Source organism: Cynoglossus semilaevis, chromosome 2 (assembly GCF_000523025.1).
Source record: "Cynoglossus semilaevis isolate Cse_v1.0 chromosome 2, Cse_v1.0, whole genome shotgun sequence".
NCBI lineage: Eukaryota > Metazoa > Chordata > Actinopteri > Pleuronectiformes > Cynoglossidae > Cynoglossus > Cynoglossus semilaevis.
The window spans coordinates 2239476-2265864 of NC_024308.1; the positions used below are offsets into that span (position 1 = coordinate 2239476).

At 38.3% G+C, this 26389-nt stretch overlaps 2 protein-coding genes across 4 annotated transcripts in view; both read right to left on the reverse strand.

Moving 5' to 3' along the window:
• Positions 1-5459, reverse strand: part of opa1 (OPA1 mitochondrial dynamin like GTPase) — a 26517-nt gene extending 21058 nt beyond the window's left edge. Inside the window, exons 1-7 of the mRNA XM_025053448.1 lie at positions 5236-5459; positions 4051-4375; positions 3789-3885; positions 3570-3677; positions 2668-2718; positions 1651-1733; positions 201-338 (exon numbers count right to left, since the gene is read on the reverse strand). Of these exons, the coding sequence (XP_024909216.1) occupies positions 201-338; positions 1651-1733; positions 2668-2718; positions 3570-3677; positions 3789-3885; positions 4051-4375; positions 5236-5264 (831 nt within the window). The 5' untranslated portion in view covers positions 5265-5459. The remainder of the gene's footprint in view (positions 1-200; positions 339-1650; positions 1734-2667; positions 2719-3569; positions 3678-3788; positions 3886-4050; positions 4376-5235) is intronic.
• A 1436-nt stretch (positions 5460-6895) lies between these two features.
• Positions 6896-25036, reverse strand: atp13a3 (ATPase 13A3). Of its 3 annotated transcripts, none has more exons than XR_003049274.1 (33): positions 24665-25030; positions 22528-22598; positions 20353-20439; positions 20073-20246; positions 19621-19854; positions 19353-19423; positions 19195-19278; positions 18735-18804; positions 17638-17772; positions 17464-17536; positions 17224-17355; positions 16959-17138; positions 16416-16573; positions 16068-16256; positions 15905-15966; positions 15657-15807; positions 15390-15515; positions 15013-15166; positions 14804-14924; positions 14429-14553; positions 13925-14085; positions 13700-13828; positions 13516-13595; positions 13137-13179; positions 12927-13036; positions 12697-12793; positions 12531-12603; positions 12264-12441; positions 11938-12116; positions 11720-11808; positions 11516-11594; positions 10782-10874; positions 6896-9257 (listed from the first exon to the last, which is right to left on the reverse strand). XR_003049274.1 is itself a non-coding variant. In XM_008330771.3 (33 exons), the coding sequence occupies exons 3-33, from the start codon at positions 20401-20403 to the stop codon at positions 9063-9065; spliced, it is 3798 nt and encodes a 1265-aa protein (XP_008328993.1). In that variant the 5' UTR covers positions 20404-20439; positions 22528-22598; positions 24665-25036; the 3' UTR covers positions 6896-9062. The 3 variants fall into 3 exon arrangements, 2 of the variants coding, with proteins under 2 accessions (XP_008328993.1, XP_024910034.1); XM_008330771.3 differs by having other exon boundaries at positions 11516-11592; positions 11716-11808; positions 24665-25036; XM_025054266.1 differs by lacking the exon at positions 10782-10874 and having other exon boundaries at positions 24665-25033.
• Between the last annotated feature and the right edge of the window lie 1353 nt (positions 25037-26389).

Genomic DNA, 26389 nt, shown 5'->3' on the forward strand with positions numbered 1-26389 from the left:
TGTGTTATGTTTGTTGCCGGGATAAATTCCAAAAACCAGGTTGAACAAATCCACTGGCTGTGGAACTAAAAAACATTTAGTGAGACAAAAACCTGTGAAGCACTGACCCTCCGTGTCTGTTCTACAGTCTACACTGAAGCCGTTTCTATCAGGAACCCATTTGTGGGACTGGACAGATCTATGTGGGATGGGACCTTCACCTTGCGTTTCATCTCTGCAGGACTGGGAGCGGGCTCTGGTGGCGGGGAACGCGCACTACTGGCAGCGGCAGCCCGCCGCACCTCCTCTTCATGCCGTTGAATCTGCTGCTGAATAAGAACGAGCTCGCCAAGCAGACCCTGCTGGGGTACGTCATAATGAGAGAGAGGAAGGAGCAGCAAATAAAAAAAGAAACACACACAGTGACCAGCCACTGTTCTGGTCAGCCACACCGCCGACACTGTAACTACGGCCACGCCTCGGTCAATGTCATTGGTCATGATCATGCTGCACAGACAGGAGTCGTCGCGGCCGAATCTAATCACGATCTTGCCACAGTCCTCAGTGTAACCCAACAAAGTTAGTCTCTCTCTCACTCGGGCAGCAAAAAGAGAATCCAAACTTTGCCAGACTGAAAGCAGAAGAGGCAGCTAATACCACAACCAGCACCTCTCCACAAGTGGCGACAACAGTGAGTCTGCTCCCTTTACTCTGGGATTATTCAGACATTTATTCTAACTACTCTGATGTTGAGGATGAAGATGATAAAAGAGCAAAGCAAGCATGGGAGATGTTGTTCTATCACAGTTAAGGCTTAAAGCATTTGTAAGGCAAGTAAAGAAAGCCTTGGTTCAAGGTCCCCAACATGACAAAACTCTGTGACGCTGGGTTAATTTCTTTTTCGCCTTCTTGCTAATTCAACATCAGAGGTTAAAAATAAAATGTTGAATGTTTTGTAAACTCCTATCAACCTGAAATGTGACCAGTGATCATGGTGGAGACCACAAACTTCAGACCAAAAGCAGGGAAGTATTTTGCAATGGCCATTTAATTAATGCAACTACATGTAACCTAATAATAATAATAATAATGTTCTTTTTTACTGGCTTTAAATGTACTGTACGGTATTAACAGTGTGCAAAAACAAATGACAAAAAAGTAAACAACTGGGAGACATGAACAGAAAGAATGAAAACGTTGGGAGTGACGACAACATAAATAAAATAAATACCAGTGGTTGCCAAAAGCTGCTGAAAAATTTGTTTGTTTTTTTTTAGAAAAATCCTAGTTTAGATTAACAGCATATAAAGCAGTTGGAGCAGAGATAAATATCATTATTAGTATATTAACTACATGTCAAAGGAAAAGTCTATGTACAAAATGATACTCAAAAATTGGTATTTTTGTTCATAAATATAGGACACTGGGTTTCCTAGGCCAAATATTTAGGCATCTGTACAAACAGTACACTGTACAAACAGTAAGTACAAACTTTCATTTCTGACAGTAACGCAACAAAGTAAAATACTGGGAAATACATAATTTCTCCCTTCGACTCTGTCCACTGCTCTTTTGTTCAAATGTTCAGATGCAGACAAGAGCAGAGCGCAACGGAGCCGTGCTGAAGCAGCGACAGCAAAATATATATATATCAGAGGTAAATAAACTTGCCTTTTTGTATTGTTTGTCACCAACGTCATGTGCGGCTACTGCAGAGGAATCAGTGGCCTTCAAGGAGGGGTCACCTGAAGAATCTACAGAGAAGACATAAAACCACAAAATAAGGGAATTTGGTCAAATTCTTCTGTTATTAAAAATGCTCAACGTAAACCAAACTCGACCACTCTTTTTTGCAGGATATTTTTAAGTCATATTGTATGGTTATCCCTGAAATTTACATATCTACAGTCACAAAATTGAGACTTTTCTTTTCTTGTACAATGACTCAGCACAGGTGTGGTTCAAAGTGTTCAGTTAACACAACAAGTTCTTAAAATCACGCCCTTTACACAACACCGAAATACATTTGGAGTTAGATCATACTTTGACGGTGTATTGTGCTTGAGATATTATGGTATGTTCTTTAGCAAATGCTAAGAACATGTCCAACATGAAACAGCGTAGTCCACACATCTGAATGTCAGTAAATTAATGTGGACACACGTCGTATTAAGGTTAAGGAAAAAGAGTCTGATAACGGAGGAGGCTGGTAGAGAGCAGGGGAGAGAAGGCGGAAGTCAAAGGAGATGAAACATAATGAGAAGTACAGCAAGGAACAATTAGGTTGGAGAAAGTCAAAAAGGGAGAAATAGACAAATTAAAATCATAACAAACTAGATTAGTTTAGTTCATAAACGAAGAAAGTTTTTTTTTTCTTGTGCCTCGGTGTCAACAAGAAAACAGGAAACATTTCCTGACCTCACTGTTCAGATGTTGACCACTCAGTAACATTGATCATTATTCTCTGATTTTTTTTCCACCACTGTTGGACTTAAAATGGTCTACATTAACTACGAACACTGCTCCTGTTAGCGGTCGCTCTGGTCTGCAAGCTGGAAGCCAATTTAGAACCAAACGAAGACTTTCCTTGAAAATCACATGCAGCGATCCACCACTATACTGATCAAAGAGCAGCAGTAAGACCAGGGGAAAATGGGCAGCACTACAACGAGTGCAGGGTTTACACACCTAACAACAGATGCAGACCAGCTCCTTTGACTTCACTACCCAAACTCACACCTGTGAAGAATGTGGAGGAGAGGAGAGGGGGAGGTGGGAAAAAGGGGAGAACAACACAAGATGAAAAATAAAAAATCATAAAAGATGGAAGTAGAGGAATGATGGTCAAAGCAAGAGCAAAGCTACATGCTGTGTATCCTCACATACACATTAATAAAGCAGGTGAGCTGCTGAAAAATTCAAGTGAAGCCTCTTGATATGCAGCAATAATCAGATCTTATACTGAATCTGATTAACATTTAAGAGATGACACTAAAAAAATAGAACCTGCTTTGCTAGTTTGAAATTATAATATTTATATATAATAATATTTTAAATGTATTATTTTCAGATAATTTTAGGTTTGACCGACCTGGTATTTTTATTACTGTACCTCCTTATATGGCATACATAATAATGAATTATTTTGCATGTATGTCTTTGTTTTTTTTCTAGTTTCTGTCTGCTTGTCAACACAGAGACTGCCTTGTTGAGTTAAACAAGCTCATACCAGACTTTCCCTTAGAGTACTGCTATTTTGCACAAAACAATGTGCTAATGAATGTGCAATAAGAGAGATGCTTGATACACTATCTGTGTAATTTAATGGTGTAAAATATGCAATGATAAAAATGATTTTCTATTCTGTTTTTTCTGACTCAACGGTCATCTTCTAGTAAATTTGAGATCAAACTAAATGTAATTATAACAAATATTTATACTGATAAAGTTTTATATAATTTAATACTTAAATAGTAAAAAGCAGATGTTTTTTTATATAATTTAATACTTAAATAGTATTAGAAAATAGTTGGCTGTGGTTATTTCTAATTTCAGAATCTCCTTGGAGTGTTCAGACTTGGTTGACTCACCAGAGGACAGTAAGCTTTTGAGGAAAGTAAAATTCTCTCCAATCTTGTTGAAGTCAGGTAATAGTTTGGCTATTTCCTCCATCTCTGGTAGAGCTTTGGCCAGTTTATCTGCAAAAACAAGAAATAAAGGCTGAAGCGGAGACAACGTCAAGAATCTTGTATCAAGTCACAAGCCTTGTGTGTTCAGGGATCCTGACAGAGTGACTTCAAGTCACCTACCTAGATCAATCTGTTCACTCAGTTCCCAGACAGAATCAGGAATGATCCAACTGTATTCACTAAAATCTGGCAGCATGTCCTTCCACTCCTCGTAGGTCTGGAAATAAAGTAACAGATGGTAAATAATTTTAGAGTTGAAAGGACCTACATTATTAAAATGATGTAACAGGATCTGGATACAGAGAATTTGCAACTTAATGAGAACCAAACAAGTTTGATTTAAAAACTCTTTCTGGTGGACAGAATTAGACAGAATACTGACCTTCTTAGCTGTGTATCCTCCTCCAACTGCAGTGCCCAGCAGAAGGTATCTCAGCCTTAGTAGCCTAGCTGCAAGGCGAGCCACCCAGAAGTTCCGCTGCTGTTGGTGGCCTCGGCCCCATGATCCAGGGGCAGGCTTGGGTGGTCGCATGGGCAAACGAGACATCGAAGTAAAATGGCGGGCTGCCATGCGGTGGGGTGGTCGCTGAGGGTTGTTGTTTCCTGAATAGCGGTGGTGAATGGCACGGGAGAGGGGGTGAAGCTTTTGCAGTGGTACCAGACACCTCACCCCCATGTTGGAGGAGACCAGTTTCCTGCAGGCCACACTAAAAAGAAAATTGATTTCATCAATTTCTGTCATCACTCCTGATCCATTAAAAAATATTAGACCCAGTAAAATCATACTTCCACATTTACCACAGATATAATGTACATTAACATTGGAATGGATGGTTATAAACACACATTTCACTAGAAAAACTCCCTTTAAACTTAGAGGATGCTAAAAACAACCAAAAAAAAAAGAAAAAACGTGTATGGATCTGTTATATAGGATAATACTTCAACTTCTGGCAATATAAATATAAAAAAGAAAACGTGTATGATTTTGATGTATAGAATAACACTACAACTTTTGGCAATATAAATAATGCCTCCCTTCTTTGATTTCAGTTGAAACTTTTCAAGAACGTATTTGTTACAACAACGACGATTCGGGTTTTGTAAATATCTTGTTTTTCTGAACGAAAACAAAAATAACACGCCTCACGATGTGTCAAGTCACAAGTGACAACAGTGCATGCGAAATATAAATGTTTAAATACCAGGGTTTAAGCTGATGATGAGATTAATCTTACACGTAAGACTTAGTTCTATCATATATTAACAATTCCAAGTCGGATCACAACTTCATGTCAACATCTTCAGATTAACACCAACCCTGGTTAGCTGTACAGTTAGCAAATTAGCTGGTCGCTTGACCGCATGCTAACAGCTCTCATTTAAGCGTTATTTACTATTGTGATGAATGTGTACATTTAGAAAATCTCAATAGATTCTACTTTTTGGAAGACAGTTATGTTGGCTGTCCTGACACATCAAAAGACAGATGAGGATGTTATCTGTGTACCTCCCTCAGATAGGTGACACAGTGAGCTGTCATAACCTCCGTTTATATAAAACTCACCACGCTGCTTTGCCCCCGACACGCAACATGGCGGTGCTGTTGACAGCGGTTAATCACTAATGTCTTTCGAATCCAGTTCAGGTACAATTTAATTCATCTTTCCATGTGATACAAACATACATAGGGGCTAACTATCCCGTTAGCTAACAAGGACACAGTACAGAATGACAATCGACTTCCGGTGGGCGGTACTAGCTCCAAATTGACACGAAGGAAACAACGCGGTGATGATGATGAGTTCCTATGTAAGAATTTCGGCAAACGTCATGTTTAAACGTCATTTCAAAGGCATTCAACTGTCATATATGCCAATGATAAATGTTTGAGAGCTTTCGAGTGAAATAACAGCCTAATGTCTGTCTCTATTTATATTTAAATATATATATAATTTGCTATTAGTTAATTTGTACAGTGTAAAAATACGTGACCGCAACTTGTAGCTTACTTAATCCTATGCACTTTCACACATTACAATTTTAACATTTGCCATTGTTTGACTAGTTTTGTAATGGAACGGTCACTTGTTGTCAAATGTCAATTTTTTCAATTACTTACTGTACAAATAAATGAATGCATATGAATAATTCTTAATTTACATTCTTAGATTGAACATATTGGGTTTTGTTACAATGGCTTATGTCAAACAGGCCAAAGCCAATCATTAAATACGGTTTACATTAACACTGCCTTTGGTTTTGTGCTAGTCGGGCTTTACTTTAGTCAGTTATTACAAGTGACTTTATTAGTTTGAAATAACTGGCAGGACATTTACTTTTAACTTGAAAGAATGACAAGGGAGTCCTTATACAGATTTGATTTCAGAACATTTATTGAAAAGAAGAAATCAAGACAAATAGGCAGAACAATTTCCAGCGAACAAAGATATAAGAAATAAATAAAAAATAAATTAGACAGTAGAAAAAATGAAAACATGTGCATCTCTGTCAACAAAAATATAAATAAACCCAATAAATTGTCATTGAGATGGTCGAGTGGAAAGGAAAAACTGTTGACACACAGACTGGAGTAAAAATGTCACTACCTTTATATTAAAATGGATTTAGATATTAACCCAGAACTCTCTCTAGGTTGTTCCACTATATTTTCGTGTCGTCTTATTCACTTGTTCATTTGAAATTAATATTTTCCTGAAGAAACATCAAGAGACTTGCTTAACCTGCAACCCATTCAAGAGTGTCCTTAAGGGATGATGGAGTTCAGAGGCCAATGCAATACGTCTGTAATGTACCTGTATACGACAACAGAGGTTTCAAAATAAAATCAATTTGTTTTGACAAAAGATGTCAGGCTTTAAAGCAAAGCTGAAGTGCAGAAGTAGAAGCAGTAGTACGAGTTGATGAATTTGTTGAAATCATGGTACACAGCAGTGACAAAGATGACTCTAAATAATTTGGAGTACTTTAGCAGCATAGAAACGTTAGTAAAACAGCAATGTACATTATTTTGACAATCACAAAACACTTTTGTTTTGACAAAAAGAAAATCTGATCCTAATCACAGAAAAGATTGTCAATAAAATGCTTAAACTCAGAATGTGCCTTGTTGAGATGCAACACTTACATCACTAATTCCCTTCTTTTGTCTAGTCATATGCAAAGTTTTTTTGTTTTTTTTACACTAATTCCCTTCTTTTGTCTAGTCATTTAAAGTCATATGCAAAGTTTTTTTTTTTTTAGGAACAGATAATCAGTAGACCATCCCCAGAACAATTCCTTTTCCATTGAGTTGTGTTGCAGTTTAACTTATTCCAATTTTTAAAGTAAACATAAGCTGCATGTTTACTCCACTTAGAATAAATACTGATCCCAAGCTCCAGAAATACCACCTTCAATGGTCTTTTTTAAATAAAAGAAATGCCCAGAAAGAGGAAGACCCATAAAAATGCATGTCAACAACAAAAGTGAAAAATCAGATGAATAAAAAAAGACATTACAAATCAAAAGTAGACAAACACCTCATTGTAACAAAGTACCAAAATAGCAGAAAGACAAACCAGCCCTTTGAAAATCCAAAAACCCTACTTTTATATCTAAATCTTTTATGCACACACTAGTAAATGTATCTCTCATAAATATATATATATAAATAAGTATATATATATACATATATATATATACAGACATATTCCAACAACTTCTAATATTATCACGGTCTGAGTCCATTTCTGCCAAACATTTGACAGAGCTAAACAAACAAATATATTTGTAAAATAACCTGTAGACGTGTAATGAAAATCTTTGGAAATAGAATCTAAAAGCACAGTATTGCATTGCATTCAATTGAGTTTTTTGTACAACATTCAATTAGGCCTCAGTAGGTATCTATACAACATAAAAAGATCCTGAAATCAAAGTTAAAAAAAAATACAACTTTTTTAATTAACTTGTTTCTTAATTCTGTCATTCATTCTGTTTTTTTGCAGGGGAGGGGCAGAGGGGTGGAAGTGGGAGGGAGTCTTATGGCCAAGATAAACTATTTAATTATAAAATCTGCACACACCTGCAATTTATGCAACTGCTGAGTCAAAATGAAAATGCATACCAGCTGCATGTCCGTGAATATTTATCAATATTTCATTGTTAAACGTTGACAGCGGTTTTTCATAATCGCTAATTTTCTATATACGTTGACTCTTTTCTCAGGGTCTGCCTTGTAATTATGTTTTTCCTACCATTTCAACCAGGAAAAATAGGCAAGGCGGCAAGGAAACTGCCTTATTTAAAGCATACTGTAGGCTGTGTTTCAATGTTTCCACAATCAGCATAAAAAAATAGTTGTGCAACTGAAATTGAGCCCTTTTTCTCTGCAGGTAGCTTGTGTGAAACATGTCCGCAACCGTGCACGACAAACTTCATCCCTTCTGTGAAGGGTGTGCTTCCACATGTATCTATTTTCTTTCACACCTTGCAACGAAAAGGGGTTTAAATGACGCCACTTGCCGTCTACGGCAGGTGTTTTGATTGCAATAGTTTGATGCCTGTGAGTTTCATATGATGCTTTGTGAACAAATACAGTAATGATGAATATGTGCAGTAAAAAAATGAGACTTTGAAATCACACAGGTGCAAAGCTTATGCTACACACCCAAAGGTTAGCATACTGTATTGGTTGTGACCTCAAAACCAAGCTGAGTTGAATAAAACTCCAATCGCTTTTCTTGGATTATGAATGAAATAAATAAGAGTTTATGGACAAGCATCAAACACTGAATTCCAAAGACAAACTACTGATTTATACACGTTTTGTCTTTGTTCATTTATCATGTAGTAACGACCCACTGAAAAAGTAACAGAGAGAGAGAGAGGTGTGGGTCTCAGCACGGGACTGCAGGAGAATGAGCAGATGTCATCGAAGTAATCATCGAAGTAATCACTTCTGTGGTAAAAAGTTGTCACTCTGTGTTGATTGTTCCTGCTCAATAATCTGGCTTTGCATTGTGTAAATACAGCAGATTCCACTAAAAGTAATCCAGTTCTCAGCTTTGGTGAACAAATTAAAAACAGTAATGAAAATGTTTTGTTTTTTTGTTTTTGGTGAAGACATATTTAAACAATGTTTAAAGCAAAAGTGACCTGAACCGATAGTACTGTGAGAACTGAAACTTATTTTTGTATTTTTACAGACCTCACAGCAGTCTTTGAAGTAAATGCATAGAGGCATATCCCTAAACAATAATAATAATCTATCATGTGATAATTTTATTTAAAGATTTAAAATGTGCTTTTCATAAGCATTTATTCTGATCTAACTACTTTGTGTGAAAAAAAAAAAAAAAAGAGAGATTGGAAACTGATCCGGTAAGAGAGCTAGAAAATGCTCAAGATTTCATAGGTGGAACCGTTTACTGGTCGGTGTTTGGCTTCAATGGTGGTGGTTGGCTTCGGAGGCCAGTCGGGGTCCACGCTGAGCTCCTGGGCCAGGTGCATGTAGCGGGCCTTTGGCATCTTCCCTGCACAGCATAGGCGGGATAGACACTTGCAGGAGCCTGAATCAAAGGCCCTCTGAAAAGAACAATGCCCCCAAAAAATAAAAAAAATTAAGATCAGATGACAATTGGTTTAAATTAGATTTAAAAAAAAAAAAAAAAAAACACCTAAAGACAAATAAAATACTTGCTAATATCACAAAAAAAAAAAAAATCACAACTATCACTAACATGTTTGACAGACATTTCTTAAAATAGAAACAAGGCAGCCAGTGTTCATGCAGGCCAATCAAACAAAATTGAGCATCCTAATAGTTCAAAGGATTCAAAAAGCGTATGGAATCAAAGATTAATGACAAAACAAAACAACAAAAAAAAAAACCTTCTTTCACATGCATGTAGACATGTGGTTAACATTCACAGAAAACCTGTGGCCTGCTCCAAACTGAATCCACCGACAATGACTGGTTAAACGTCATGTACACTTAGAAGGATAAGTGTGGCTAGGAAATCCTTCAAAAACCTGTAGGCGGGGGAGGAGGAGGAGGCGCAATAGATGGGGAGGAAGAGGAAGAGGAGGAGGAGGAGGAGGTGGTGAAAGGCTATACTTCTGAAGGAGAGGTGACAGTAGACGTCCAAGGCTTTATACCAGTGTAATCGTGGTGAATTAGGCCGTTCACTATCATCAGTTGATAATACTGTGATAATACGTATCGATTCTAAACTATACAAATACTTCAATATGATTTTACTTTTCTATTAAAAAGGTGTTTCAACATGTGTACGCAGGGGAGCCATTATAGAGAGCAAAACACAAAAGGATATTAAAGAGAGCATTTAATTATTTCTCTTGAAATTCATCTTCCTTTACTTTTCACACGACAACTCAACTGTGTTTTTTTATTTGTTGCTCTGCCTTGATTCTTTTAGTGTTGTGAGCTGAGCACGTTAGACTTAGAGGTTTTGAGTGACAACTTGTCAACTGACCTTTTGAAAACTACCACCAAAAAATTGCAAAGAACAAAAAGAGAGGAGAGGAATACTTTTGCAGCAGTAATAATGGACTTTTGTGAAGTAATTTGTCTAGAAATGCTAGGTTTAAAGTACCTTATCACATATTAACTGATCAGCAGCATCACACACAGATAATTATGCAAACAAAACAACAGTAAAGTCAACATTTTGTAAAGTATTATATGTTAAATATGCTTTAGAAAATTACAGATGTCTCCTTAGAGAATGTATCTTTTTCTGTGTCGCAAAGAGAGACGCAACCAATCCAGACAATTTGGTGTGGTTTGGCCGAGGTTCTCCCCGGACTGTTCACCAGACCTTCACTGGGTCACGTATAGAGACAAACAACAACTGAGCCCACCGTTATAAAGCCTTGGACGGAAGAGAAAATGGCAGATAAGTCAGATTGATCAAAATCAGACCGGTGTTCTCGTTAGGGGTTAAAAAAAAAACAAAAAACAAACCAAAAGGTGTGATTATTAGTGAGTGTTTTGTCATTGTTTTTGACAGATGGGGACAGGGGGAGGAAACACCACATAAGAGGGGAAAAAGGAAAGAGCTAGAGAGGGTGTCTTATTTTCCCAACCTGTGGTGTCGGGGAGGCAGGAGTGATGCCGAGGCTGCCATGTTTGTCTCGGCTGAACACAAGCTTCCATAAGACGATGTCAAGGATGAAGTTCTACGGAATAGTGCAGTAGGCAGGGGAAAGATTGGAGAGATTTGATTTGAAATTCAATTTGATAAAGTTTCCACTTCTCTTGGTTCTTCCACCGTGGTCGTCTGTTTTACACATTCATCAAAGATTTAGGTTCATTCATTTTTGTGGTTAATAAGTGCGTTAACGTGTGTGTGTGTGTGTGTGTTAATATCACAAACAATATTACAAACAATGTTAGAAACAAACTGAAGTAGTAAGAAGAATGCATAGACATACTGTAGAGACATCTAAATAAACGGCTAAACATTAAATGTGTAAAAGTACAAACACACGATGTGGGTGTGTGTGTGTGTGTGTATTAGGATGGTCAACTGAAACCAACAGTTACACATTAAACATTTATTACACAGTACATTTCCTATAAAGGATGAGACGTTCAAACGTGACGTGTGTCTTTCTGCATTAATTCAACACTTTTCCAGTTAAACGTTTTTAAAAACCACAAGAATTCCCTGCTGTCAAGCTCAGTGAGACAAACATGAGCATACTGCATTACAAAAAAACAAACAAAACAACAAACAAACAACTAAAACTGAACATGAAAAAAAAGAAAAACATCCAATCTTAGTTTCTTTGTGTGTTAATGTGTGTGTGTGTCTTACCTCCACCAACACAGACACGGCAGCATTTACCAAGACGATGAGGAAAAGTTTCACCCTCCATTCGAATGGGACACAAAATCTGCAACAAAGTGAAAAAAAAAAAATCTCTTTTAACGTCATTGTTAGGAATGTACCAAAGACTCACTTGTGGTCTACACCGGAACAGACTTTGTGTATTTCTTGTGTATCAAATGCATATCTTACTGTTAGAAAGCTGTCGATGGCTTGAACAGGGTTGAACATGATGAACATCACAAAAATATATACACTCACTGCAGACAGCACAAACGGCCCTGGGAAGTGACCATGTGGGGGGAAAAAAAGAGAAAAAAAACACAAATCAACAGTGAAGAAGACACAGAATTGCACAAAAAAATGATCTTTTAAGGCTGTAAACTCTAAACAGTAAGAAAATGTCTTACAGTTTTTGTAGCTGGGCTGCCGGAAAGGTTTGCCCTTTGAGAAAACAATGGCAACAATGAGATACTGGAAGGATGACACATAGAAGAGACTGGTGTTCTCAAAGTTTTCGATGTTGTGTTCGTCAACTTCTGAGCTGTTGTGGTCCGATATGTTAAGGTGTGATGACAGGTTGCAGACACTGAGGGAGGATGGATTTTGGACAACTCATGTCAAACAAAGCAAACATTGCTGGATTGATTTTAAAAAAAGTACTATAAGGTATGAAACTCAAACAAAGCAAACATTGCTGGATTGAAGTACTATAAGGTATGAAACGGGTACTCACTCTGTCTGTGGTGTCCAGACTTCGTACCAAGGCTGCTGCTGGACCCAGAAGAACGTGATCATCTGGAAGCCGAGGCAGATGAGGATTTGGGTCAATACGGAGAATAACAGAGATCCTGAGATGAGACCTGACGGTGGTCGGCGCGGCACGAGCTCTGACCAGGCTGGGTTTAGACTCACTGAAGAAAAGAAAAGAATTGCTATCGTAAAATATATATCGAGACAAATATCACAAATTGTGCAAACTGTCAATCATTTTTATACTGACTGGTAAAGACAATGAGGAGGATGATACAAATGTCAATGAAAAGGAACTGGAAGTCCCCAAGGTTACTGAGGATCTAAAAAAGAGAGGAGAAAGAACACGGATCAATGATTTCCATTTTTTTTTTTTTTTTTAAAGCTACATAAACTGTGGCTGCAGCAGCACATACAGAATAGAGCAGAGTGACACTGATGTACTGGATGATGCTGTAGAGGGCCATGAACTTGAACACGCAGAAGGAGGTTATGAGAGCAGCACGTCCTTCCCTGTAGAAGAAAGAAACAACTGCGTCATAACGTGTCTAACGTGACAATCACAATACAGTTTGTCAACCTCAACGATGATTTAAACCACGTGAAAAACTGGCAACGCAAAAACGTGAAACCGTAAAATAAGGACCTGATGAGACTGGGGACACAGGAGATGTTGGGAGTCCTGGAGGTGAAGGGAGAAGCTACAGAGGCTTCCAGCTCTGACAGAGAGATTCCAGCATGAGCCCTCTTCAGAGCCTGAAGAGTGTGAAGAGAGAAGGACATTCAAATTCATCATTTCATTATTGTTACAGCCACTGTCACACTGTTATTCATTTGAGACGGGGCGTGTACGTACCCCGCAGTCATTGGCTCCATCTCCACACATCCCTACAAAGTAACTTTAACGACAAAATAATGTGATTATTATCATAAATATATAAATTTGACAGTCAATGTTGATTTAGTCTGAAGTCTTTTGACTATTCAATAGAACTGTTTTAAGTTTTAGACGACAAAATATCAAATATATCTATATTATTTGTCGACTAAGTTTAAATTAGATTGAGTTGACTAAACTGTAACGTGTCATTTGTTATATTATGTCAGTTGATATATTATTTCTTAATTGCAGTTCAGTCACATGCATCCTACACCTGAGGGCAAAATGGGCTCATATAACCTGACTGAATATAAAACAAAAAAAAGGATTATGAATAGCTTGACTTGACACTCACTCCACCCCCTGCAGTGCCTCAATCAGTTGGGTTTTCTGGTCGGGGGCCATTCTGGCAAACACAGTCCCGTGCAGAACCAGCTACATGGTAGGACACACAGCAAGGGCAAACTGGTATAACTGGTATATCCCCATGACAAACAGACCAGCAGATGTTTCCTGTTTTGAATTCGTAAACATCATACCTTCTGAAGCATGTCAGGGAAATGCTCAGCAATAACAGCAAATGATTTTCCATTCATGGCGAAGTGATACAGTTCTTGTGCTTTGGGTTGATCCTCATGGCAAACATCTTCCAGACTGATGTTCACTTGCTGCAGAAAGAACACATTCCTGTGTCTGGTCATTCGTGTCTGTGTTTAACTTAACAAAAAAACAAGTACAAGTTACGGCTTATTTTGTCGTTTCACCTCCAGGTGAGAGATCCTGCTTGGTTGGTCGGCGTATCTCCAGGTGATCTTGGCGGCTTGACCATCGTGGGGAGGTAGAGCGTCTGCAATGATGACCGTATCTTGGGGAGGGATCATTCCACAGTCTCGAGCCACTGAAATCGCTGTCAGCAACTTGTCACCTGCAAAGTTGGCAGAATGTAATAATAAATATACAGCAGGGATTCCAAATTTTATATCGCATTTGTTTTTCCTCACACACAAGGTTTTGTTTGAGAACCTAACAGTCAACAAATCCATGGCACTTAAACTCAAGTGACTCGGCCTAGCATTCAGAGCACAGAGTAGAGAGGTCTACGTAGACCTGGAAAATGGTTTGTGTGGTCTAAAAACAGTAGAGAAAATGTACGTGAAGCCCATGTGAATTACCAAAAGTTAAATTTCCACGTGTGCTTCAGTGTAAATATGAATGAAGTCTGTGTTGATGTAGCTGTTCACATGTGTCGTGGATGTCCACATACTCACCAGTAACCATGACGGTGCGGATGTTGGCATGACGGAGGTTCTGCAGCACCCCTGGTGTTTCTGCTTTCAGCTTGTTCTGCATGATGATCAGACCCAGAAACTCCATGTTCAGCTCAATGTGGTCCCTGGTTTAAAGACAGATACGGCGGATACACATTAATTAATAAAATAAATTAAGACTAGGTTGATGCGGCCAATAATCGTATTGACATTGAACTATTTGAAATATATAGAAATAGTGATTGACTTAAGTTAATTTACTTTATCTGCATGGTTTTACCCTACAGTACATATTTTGTATGAAGTTTAGATGCATTTAAAGGTATCCGATAAAACCACAATACAAAACCTAAAAAACAAACAGAGAGCTGTTACCTGTTGACATTCTGGACTTTGTGCCAGTTGAGTTTGGATTCTAGACGACGGTGAGCGAGAGCAATGACTCTGAAACCCTGCTTGGTGTAGCCCTCAAGAACCTCTGCAAAATTTTCTGGCACTGCCAAACGAGCAAAAAGGTCACGGTATAGACAACTGAAAGAATTTTTAAATATAACAGCTATACGTTTTATACATTTTTATCTGACCTGTCTCTTTCTTGCAGAGACCAGCCACAACCTCCGGCGCCCCCTTAGTGTAGGCATCCATTCGTCTTTCCCCGAGCAGACGCGCTACAACGCTCATTCGCTGGAGAGCTGAGGAGAAGGGAAACTGCCGCACGATGCCGATCTCGTACGCCGACTGCACATGCGTGTGTAAAAAAAGTTTTATTGATAAAAAACTATGAAATGTAAGCAATGCTTTTTTTAATCACCACAGTATGAAGCACTACAGAAACTGTCAGATAATTATTGACTTGGCAACATCTGAACTGCATTGTATAAAAAATAAATAAATAAAAACTAATTTAAAAAAAAAAAAATCAAGCAATCACGGTTGTTAGACAATTGTTCGATGTACATACAAGTTCTTCTTCTTCTTCTTGTAATGGTACAGACTCCTGGGGTAACAAATGTGTTGGGGGTCTGACAACAGTGGGCATGATCTGGTTGTGTAGAGCTGTTTCCTCCTCCGTAGCCTCTTCCAGAACCTGACCAGTTAAAATACGGGATTAAAATACATTTTTAGAAAAACAATAAAAAGGCTCATATTTTAGATAACATATTTTTCTAAAATTTGTGACGCACATTGACCTTCACCTAACAAAGACAGCCTATAAATCACTGCTCACCCAGCCTGTAGCCTCAAACATTTTCAGGTCCAGTGGGTCTCCAGAAAGCTGGCCCTCTATTTTAGTGAGAGAGTGACAGGTTGCCATGCAGGCTACGAATTGAGACTTGACCAGATGTTCTTTGTAGGCATTTTCTTCTGACAGGTAGAAACTAAATAAGGGGAGATAGGCAAATAGAAAACACATTTACTAACAGACCTTTCAACTCACAAACTGTGTTGGCTCATCTACAACACAGGGAAACTTACCTCCCATTCTCCACTCTCTGGACACCCCACAAATCTAATCCGTCTTCTGTAAGAGTTCCAGTCTAGAAGTAAAATACGTCGTGAGTTATAAGATTTATTAAATTAAACTGAAGGTATTCAGCATTTGTGCAAATGAGAGGACAACAAAATTGCGAGATCTTACTTTGTCAAAGCAGACCAGATTGATCTGCCCACAGATGTTGATCCTCTGTGGGCTGATGCAGAAGATGCCAATGTTTTTGAGGCGTCGTTGTGCATACACAATGCCAGCTGTCATGGCAGCTGGCAGCGCTGGTGGCACAGTGATGGTTATGATGTCCAGAGACTCAATGATGATGGTTTTTGCTGGCACCTGGTGCAGACAAAAAGAAAAGATAAATTTAGGATTCATTGTCACAAGATTTTTTTTTCCCCCTATCAAACACAATACACTACACTGGGGGGTAAAGGTCACAAAGCCTATAAATTTGTCCCTGAAAACATAAACAATTCTCCTAATTACTGACGTTACCTTTTTTAGAACACTGAGAACAATGGAGTAGACAAAACCAATTCCTGCTACAGCCACCAGACACATGAGGAAGAGGTAGGCATCGCGATACAGCTTGAAGTCGGTGGGCTTGGGATAAAGGATGGAGCGCACCAACTGACCTTTGGCTGTGCTGAAACCTTAGAAAAGAAAAAACAAACAAATATGCTGCTTTTATAACAAAATAACCTGAACAAACAAAACAAAAAGGCTTGTAGGTAGAACATTTTGGAGGGGGGAGGAGGAGGTGTTTGTTTTTTCACAAAAACATGCTTGATCATCAACTAATGACTGCAGGAAAATTTCTCTCCTCTACTTAACAAAAATCTGAAGACTATGTCTGCAGAAACTGTTCCAACATATGTACAGACTGTCGAGAATCTGAATAATGTAGCTCATTAGTCAAGTTTTTTTTTTTTTCAAGGTAAAGGTATAAAATACATTATTTTTTAAAATACAGGATTTGTGGCTATTTTGTACATTTGAGAGCATCTCACATCACATTATACAAACAACTATATTCACCTGTGCGGACCACCACAGCCTTGACCAGTTCACCAGAGTAGAAGCGGGTCTGGATGACATTGGTGCCACAGAACAGTGTGTGTCTTTTATGGTCCTCTGTGTTGTAGACACTGTCAGTCTCCCTCGTCTCGTCTGGCAATGGGTTTGGGAGGTTGGTCTTTGTGACGGGAACGCTTTCACCTGGTAAAAAAAAAAGGAGATTTTTTTTAGAATCTTCCTCATTCACGTGAACTAAAAAGTCAACAAACTGTTATATAACTCTAACCCGTGAGCATGCTTTCGTTGACAATGCAGGTTCCACTGATTAAAACTGCATCACACGGCATGATGGTCCCATTGCTCGGGATCACCATCACATCACCAGGCACCAGATCAGTGGACAACACCTCCTCAGTATCTGCCAGGGGTTTGGGGGAGAGGGGAGGATCATATGATGTAAAGGCAAATGTGGAAACGCAAGATCAACACGACACAAAAAACATTAATATTAAAAAATAGGACAAACCATTGTTGGCTCGACACACAGACACACGGACAATACTGTGAGCTGCCACCATGTCATGAAGCATGACGTATTGCTGTGGAAAACAAAACAAAAAATTTATGATGATCATCAATTACATTTAATTTGTTATGGAAGACTTCTTATTCATTTTCAGCGACAGCTCTACGCCCTCACCTTTTTGACGGTGTACAGAGAGGTAGCTGTGGATATGACTGACATGAAAACAATGGCCGCAGCATAGTAATAATACTCATCAGCAGTCCACAGGATCACACTGAAGAGCTGGAAGATGTAAAAAGGGTTGAGGACCTGCAGAAAAAAAAATGTTAAGGCACAATTTAAAAGCAGAAGATGAGGTTTTTACTCTTTGACCAAAAGGGTGGAATGAAAATCATATTTTCATTCCAAGACAAACAAAGAAATGAGGAGCAGCAGAGAATATCAGCTGAGTCAGTGTCAGCACGTGCCGACACTCACTCAGCATCTATGCATCATCTGCGGCTGCCGTGTGTTTACGTAGTTATCTGTCATTATCTGAGCACCATCATCACTGCTGACCAAGTATCCTGACTGGTCCACATGTTTTGACTCACCAATCACAAGTGGCTTCCAATGGTTTTGTTCTGCTAGGGTACAGATAAATCTGCTTTATTCTCTTCCTTCTCATCAAGTCTTTTTGTGTTCTTAAAAGTCAAAGGACAATTTGACTGTTTTTTAGACATATGTTTTGTTTATATTTTTAATAATTAAAAAAGATTCTACAATCGTATTTTTAAAACTAATTTAGGGGTTGATCCTATGGCTAGACAACATAAACAAATTCGTGTTAAAAGGGATAGGTTTAATACCGCCTAAGAGTCTATCCCTTTTGTCCGCATGGGGGCAGTGTAACAAAAGCAGCAAGGTTCAGAATACTGCTCATCAGTTTATCTTTGTGGTGTTGACACATGGACATCTAAACTTTCTTGAATTAAGTGATGGCAAAAGTTGTTAAAGTGACATGAAAAAGATAATGACAGAGTAAGAGGAAAATTCAGTCAGTATCAGAAAGAAGCACGGATTGTCTGCACTAATCTGTCAATACTGTCACGTCTGGTGTCTGTGATGGATAGACAGATAGAAATTATTGATAAACTGCAGCCAAGAGTTTATTAAATTTGTTTTAAGATTTTCCATCCATAAGGGAACTTTGAAAATTGGTCCAATAGAGTCTTTAAAATTCATTAGGAAATCCAATTTTTTTTTTTTTTATACACAACATTTAACATTACCTCTTTGATAAGCAGCTTGAAAACAGAAGGCACTTTCACTGCAATTTCATTCATTCCGAAGAACAGTCTCCTGACAAGTGGTGAAAGAAAAAAAAAAACAAACATGTGTCACGTCTTTAAAATCAGAATCTTAACACATGCCTGACCCTAAAAACTGTAAAATAGTTATAGTTACACAATAATGCACAGAGGCAGTTAAGGGTAAAAGGACTGCAATGAATAAGGAAAGATCCATGAACTGTATAATTTTTTTAAAAATAGGACGTTCTTAGAACTGTCACATAGTCCACAGACTATGTGACAGTTCTCACTTTGTCAGAAACGTATGCATCAAAATCCAGCAAGATGAGGCAACACCTTGTAACAAGCAAAGGACCCAGAATTTAAATCAAATTTACTTCACAGCACAGAACACTGACTGATTTGTACCTATGGTTATGTACTATGTGTTGTCAGGTACCTGTACTCCTGCTGGTTCCTGGTAAGACCTGAGCTGTGCTCAGAGTGGAGGGTGGAGCAGCTGATCTGTAGCTCCTCCAGGCCGCTGAAGCAGGAGACAGTTACACAGAGCTGAGCAAACTCCAAACTATCAAAAGTTAAGCATAAAAAAGCACTTACCATAAATCTTTAAAGTTCTGTTTCTCTTCATCCCAATAATACTTTGTGCTGTGAAAGGTGAAATAACGAATCTGTGGGAAACAGACTATTATTAGACCTCTGTTCGATACATGCCTGCACTTTTTACATCAATGCCAAACCGTAAAGTCAGTATTTTGGTATTTTAGTAAAGCAGATTTGTCTGTAATTTAGACAAAGGCCAAACAGTTTTATCTAAACAAAGATCAGGATTTTTTATTATTCACTACATTTCAGGACAAATGCTTACTTGTACGGGCTGGTAGTCGGCAAATCTTTTGATGAGCTCCTGAGCGGGTCTGCCATCGGAGTGTTGTGTGGTGTGTCCATTGGCTACAGCAGGTGTGGCAGGGGAGGAGAAGGGGCAGGAAGGTGAAGAGGGGGTGCAGGGGGAGGTGGTCTGGGTCTCCAGGCTGTGGAAGGGATTGCTCCCTGGGGCTAACATCACTCGCACCCTGGCCAGGAACCAGCGCCGGAACTCATCCTTGTTAACCAGAAGAAGAAAACAAAAATCTTTAAACAGTACTAACAGAATATTTGAGGCTAGCTCTGATCAATTTAATTTTGAACGTACAGTCACAATGAACATGCTTGTTTGTTTGTTTGTTTGTTTTTTCCTCCTGTCTGCCTTTATCCCTGGGTTCATACTGGACGTCCTTCCCCACAAATCAAACTGTTAATATACTGCTACATGTTACCTACCGTAGACCGCAACAAAACCACTTCAGCATCTCTGGCTGTGGTACGGGTGCAGGTGGATTTGACGCACCACTCTGGCATCCAGTAGAGTAGCAGGAGGAGAAAGCCCCCCGTACACAGCACCCCGAGGCCCACCAGGACCAGACGCCAATGACATAAGCGGTAGCCCTGTAGCTCCTAAGAAAAGAAATAAATAAAAAGATGCTTCAAATTAAAAGGATGTAAAATAAAAATAAAAATTCCAAAAATGCTGCAAGAGGACTACAAATAAAAATCCCCTCACCATCTCCTCCTCTTCTCCCTTGTTAAGAACCTTGATGTCTTCCTTCTCCATGCTGCAGAATGGTTTGCCAAGTGCTCGTGTAAGCCACTTCAGTAGAGATAGAATGGGCAACATTTTAGTACAACAACAATTTTGGTGAAAAACTGTGAAAATACGAATATATCAAACACAAATTATTTGCATCAATTATATACTACTACTTATTTACTATTTAACTTTTATATACAATTTCAGTTCTAACCAAAAGAACTATGTAACTTTTGTGTCAATGTGAACTTCTGTGTAATATTAAAAAGAACGAACAATTTCTAACAAACTTGGTGCCTCCTAAAAAGACGTCCTTCACCAGGTGACACATTAATCTGAAACAACCTGTTTTCAGAGAGGAATGAAAAAACCTTCCCTTTGAAGTGTGTCCATGGATAATCTAAGCTTAGTTAAAACCTTTTTAGACTTCACTCCGGCAAGAACCAGAATGTCCCACCTCTGCACATGAATACTCTAAATGGAGAAGAGACGGACAGTTCAAGAGTGTAAATTGGGATTTATTCTCAGACTGTAGTACGTGTTCTGCACATGAATACTCTAAATGGAGAAGGGACGGACAGTTCAAGAGTGTAGTACCCTGTAGTGTCCCTTCATGTATTGCTAAAAATACGATGGGTGTAAAAAAATAAATAAATAAAATAAAATACATGGTATTCTAAAATAGCGTTCTTAAAATAATAAAAGAGGGCTAAGACCGTGTCTTCATGTTGTCAAAAAAAGCTGGTATATTTCAACATGGTCCACCACCCAATAAAAGACCGACTGCTCTCTCGACTGTGTCGCTCTCTCTCTCTCTCTCCTTCTCCCCCACATTGATCTTATCAGCAAGCAGAACATGCCTGTTTTTTTTTTTCTTTGGCATACACTGGAATATTTTGCTTAGGACCAAGCCCTTCCTAGTATTTTACAGGAGCAGCCAATGACCAACACAAGGCAGTGGGTGTAGTTTAAAAGGAATGTACCCTCACTTGTCTTTTTTGCAATGACTGGAAATGCCAAATCCAGGCCATTATGATCCTCCGTCACAAAAAAAAAATGCTATGAGTCTTAGGTGATAACGCTGATAAGCCCCCCCCCTCCCCGCTCACTTTGGTGATGGGTGAAATGCTGAGGTCACATTTCGTTGACAAGTGGTTTACCTTCTTTTTTTAAACTTTCAAATACATTTACTTTATTTTGATTTAACAGAGATAGAAGAACTAACTAGCCCTTGAAGTTAGTTTTGTAGGAAGAAGACTATAATAGACGCTGCTGAATTATCTTCAGTTACAGTTAAACAAAAATGATACATAGAAGGCCACAGTTGAAGTGCGAGTTGTCTCCTGTTGTAGCAAAGATGAATTGTGTACTTTTTATTTAAGTGCACATCTTACTGCCAACCACTATGGTGTACGGGGTGATAAATATGGTTCACTGTGGGAAGTCATGTTTAGGATAAACAAAACTGTTATGTGTTATTGAACTGCAGCCTTTCTGGTAGGAAACACTGGTAGCCTTTTATAAATACGACAAAGTTGCTACTTCCACTGCCCGCGGTGCTTGGTTCATTAACACAGAAATAGATAGAGGAATGTGCCTCATTCACTGGGGACTGTTAAATGGGGTTTAAGCTGAGCAGTAAATATCTCATAAATTGTGTTCAGATTCTGGTCAGATATACCAAGAGATTGCCTAAATATGACATCAATATTTTTCTTGTCACATATTTCAAATCTTTGCTTTGCTTTCCCGACGAAAAAACATCTATTATTTTGGGAGAGGCTGAGCAGAACCAGAAACAGGCAAAGTATATAAATATATAAGCGATAGACTCTCATTCTATATAGCATTTAGAAATACATTGCTGTATTTTAAACACTCCATAGAAAGCTGAGCCCTAAGAGTGATATGAGACGCACGTACTTTGATCACTGAAGTTGACATGAATGCAATAGAAAAGAATGTGAATGGTGTTGCCTATTTTTCATCCTTAGAGATAAAAAAAGGTCCTTCAAAATGTTTAATACTTAATACAATTTATGTCACCACATCAACAATCTCAGGAACTAAGTATTTTAATAAACATTAAAACAGAATTATACCATACCAGTTGAGGCAATAAATGAATATGTTTTGGTTTTTTTTTACCTTAAGAACCAGGGACACGATGCCCCAGGAGGTCCTCCACCCAGTAGTTATCAACACACTAACCTGGAACCCTAGGGAAACAAACACCAGTTTAAAAAAAATAAAAAATAAAAATTTGCCAAAAGCCATTTTATAACTTTATCTCAGCACAAATCTAAAAAAAAAAATCTGCACATTTCCACTGCTTGATTAGACCTTTCTTGTTATAGTACAGTCTTACACATAAAGGCCGTGCTGAGGTTTAAGCCCCCACCACGTGCCCTGGATTACAGTAACATAGCTTTACAGTTGAGTGGAAAAGTGCGGGACAGGCATTAAAAAATGAAATAAAATATATATAAATTACAAATCATGATCTCTCTTTTCCTTAAAACACCTTACATATCAAGTTTCACAATACTTCCACAGAAAGCATATGCATTAGATCACTCTGATCTGAAAATCGAATGTGAAATTTAACAGTTGTTTGCCTTTTTAATAAAAGGTACTTTCCATTCTACTAAAGTACTACTCCTTTAACTTATGTACTCTAATTTTAGATAAACATAACACCTATTTATCTTTCACACAGCTCTTGCAAATCCACACCAAACGGCAATGAGGTGAGTAGTGGTCTTTCATCATGTCATGATATTTCTCATTTGTATAAACACCGGAAAGCCTTTTATTACATACTGTTTTTAAGATCAACTGGTGCCAAAAGGCCAAATGAACACTAGCATCTTGTTTCTTGAAGCAAAGTGCTTGTAAATCTCCAAAAATAAATGTCCTGGTTTACTAATGTGGTATAAAATGGGCAGGTTAATTTGGTTGCATCACATAATTGTTCCTGAAGGTGATTAAGTATTGTGAAATAGTTTCATCTAACCAGACTTAATTGAATCCTATTTAATAATTTAATTACTTAAAATCATATGACACAACATAAGAGTCAGTGGACGCAACTGCAAGTGAAAGTATAATCCTGAAGGTTGCAGCTAACAATTGCCTCACTTTTACATTCCTTCCTTCAAACTCGGCAGGAACGTATCGATTCTAGGCCCATTAGTCCACTGAACTGGGAGTATCTCTTCCCTCTGCAGTCATAAGCCAGTTTTTGTTGAATTGACAAATTAAAGACATGAGCTGGCAGCGTGACCGCGATGTTGTCGATTCACAGCCAGGTCACTATGATGCATCACAGTTCAGCCAAATCCAGGCTGTGACTCTCATGTGTAAAGTGATTGAATGATGTGAGGATTAACAGGAAAATGGATCCGCAGAGAAATTGGGTTCACTTTATTGCTACAAATCACAAACAACTCTGTGGTGTAAATGTCATTGTTTAATTTATAAAATCAATGACAAAGTGGCAAAACAAATCCCATTGTGAATAGTTAGATTTTGGGAGAATCAAGTAGTACAAATCATGTGTAAATTAAAATTTGTCTAAATTAGCTGATGCCAACATTTGACAGATTAAAGCACTGGTGTTTTTTTGCCTTCTGACATAGCCTTATTACACAAAACCACATTAATGTGTTAATAAATATTTGTGTGTTTAAAATCTCTCGTGCCTGTACCTATACCTCTCAAGTGTTCCCTTTTACAGTAACACAGAGCTGCTGTAGTCACTCATCCTGGACATGAAATCATTGACAAGAAGGCACAGAACCTGACTAAAGTAGTTAACTATAAGCCACAATATTCATATACCGTCTCTATTATAATATCGTTTTAATATTATACCGTCTCTATTATAATATCGTTTTATTTTATCGCGGTACGGACCCTCTTTGTGAACGCTGATAGTTTAAAGTGAGTGACTATAAGCCTCAAACAGGTCACAGCTTGATCATGAAGACATTTCAGCTAGCAGGCTAACGTTAGCCAAGCTTTATTGTTAGCTGTTAGCTTCACAATAACGTCAATATGTTTACCAAAGCACTTTATGTCGCGCGTTTAATCGAGGTTTAATTCGCGGTCTTGTGTCTTTTACGTATTTCCATGGCTCGCGCCTCAGTCACGCCGGAGTCATCGTCCACACGCCTTCATTCACAAGCTTACACACCATTACCATATTAGCCCTGCTTGGTAGCGACTAAACACATGGGTAATCATGACAGAAACAACGGCGGAGCACGACATTTACACTCACCCAGAACCACCTGGTCACTCTGAAGATCACCTTCGAGTCATGGTTAGCTGGTGGTGTCTGTTATCTGTCGGAAAACGTCGTGGAAGATGAGAACCGGCGAGGTTTAGAAGGGAAAAACGTCTTCGCAGACACAGCAAAACTGGCCACAACTAGACGTTGACAGCTCGGTGGCAGAGGCAGACTGAGCAGCGACAGCCGTAGCAGCAGCGGTAGTGGTTGGCCTCAACTGACTGACTGACTGACTGACGGCCGGAAGTGAAATCACGAGAGTCAGTCTGCCGCCCTTCAATTATCACGGAGCTCAAGTCATAATTTGACATAATAGTTCTATCTAACTGGATCCTCTTCACACTTTTCAGTTTATTGTTGGTCAAGATCTCGGCAAAAACAACGCAAAAACCATTGAGTAAAACAGTTACACTTTCTGTTTCAATTGTTTCTTATACATATATTGACAAAACCTCACTGTTATTTTTAACATTTATTTAAAAAGAAAAAAGATTACTTTCACCTACTACAATGCTTCTCTACTTTTTCTGCAGCGCCCCCTTTTTGTAGGTAGGACTATTGTCGGTTCCCACGACGTGATCCATTCACTTTCAGTTTTATTATTATTCCTAATGAACAAAGTGATTAAAATACATGTTAATTTGCCCCACTGCTCCCTCTCACTCCACACCTCACTTTAGGACCCAGATTTTTTTAATCTATTTTTAATGTGACTACATTATTTTACAAACTTGAGTTTTGACACTAGAAAAAAACTCATGTTATTGTTTCCTATTGTCTCTATATTCCAACCCAGCGTTGCTAATTGATTAGGATGAATAAATAAATTCCCCTTTTATGAGTACAATAAAAGTGTTCTGTCAATTCACCTATATCTTGTCTTTTAAAATAGGTCATGGATATGATTTATGACATTTTTCATAATATTTAGTTGTTGTTTAGCACTTAAATCAGGTTATTCCGTTTGGGGTTTTTTTTGTTTCTTAAAAAAAACCTTGTTTAGCACTTAAATCAGGTTATTCCATTTGGGGTTTTTGGTTTCTTAAAAAAAACTCAAATCTTAATATAAAGTATTATATTATACTAAGATGTTAGGGGGAAAGTACATAACAAAATTGTACTTTGGTAATGTCTATTGAAAAATGCTGAGCTAACCCAGCGTCATGTCTGGGCCTCATCGCTGTCCCTTCTGAGACTGGCGAAAAGAAAACAAGCGCTGTGACTTGCGTAAAAGATGGAATTTTGTTTGCAGAAGTGATTAGGGACAAGGATTAACACATTTGAAGCAGCAATGGGCAACAGACCTTTCTGTTTATGTTGGCCTTAAGTTAGTGATCACTCTGGCTCAGAGGACAGAGGAGACAAAGAACGAAAGAGTCGAGTAAATTTTGTTCGCCTCGCAAACATTTCCAGGGTTGTGAAGAGAGAAAAGAGAAAAAAAAATAACCTAAACAACTCTTCTCAAATAAAGAGCTTTACAATTAGAAAACGTTTCCGGTACAAATGATAGAAATTCACTCAACACAACATTGCAAAATATTTTAACTGCTGGAATATCTGACTTATAATGCAAAATATTTCAACTGCTGGAATATCGGTGGTTGATCGTTCGTGACACTCGTTTGGTTGGTTCCCAGCCATTTGTCAGAAGTATTTGTCACTTAAGGAAATGTAACAGGGAGGAGTAAAATATAGTTCATAACTTTAATCTGTGTA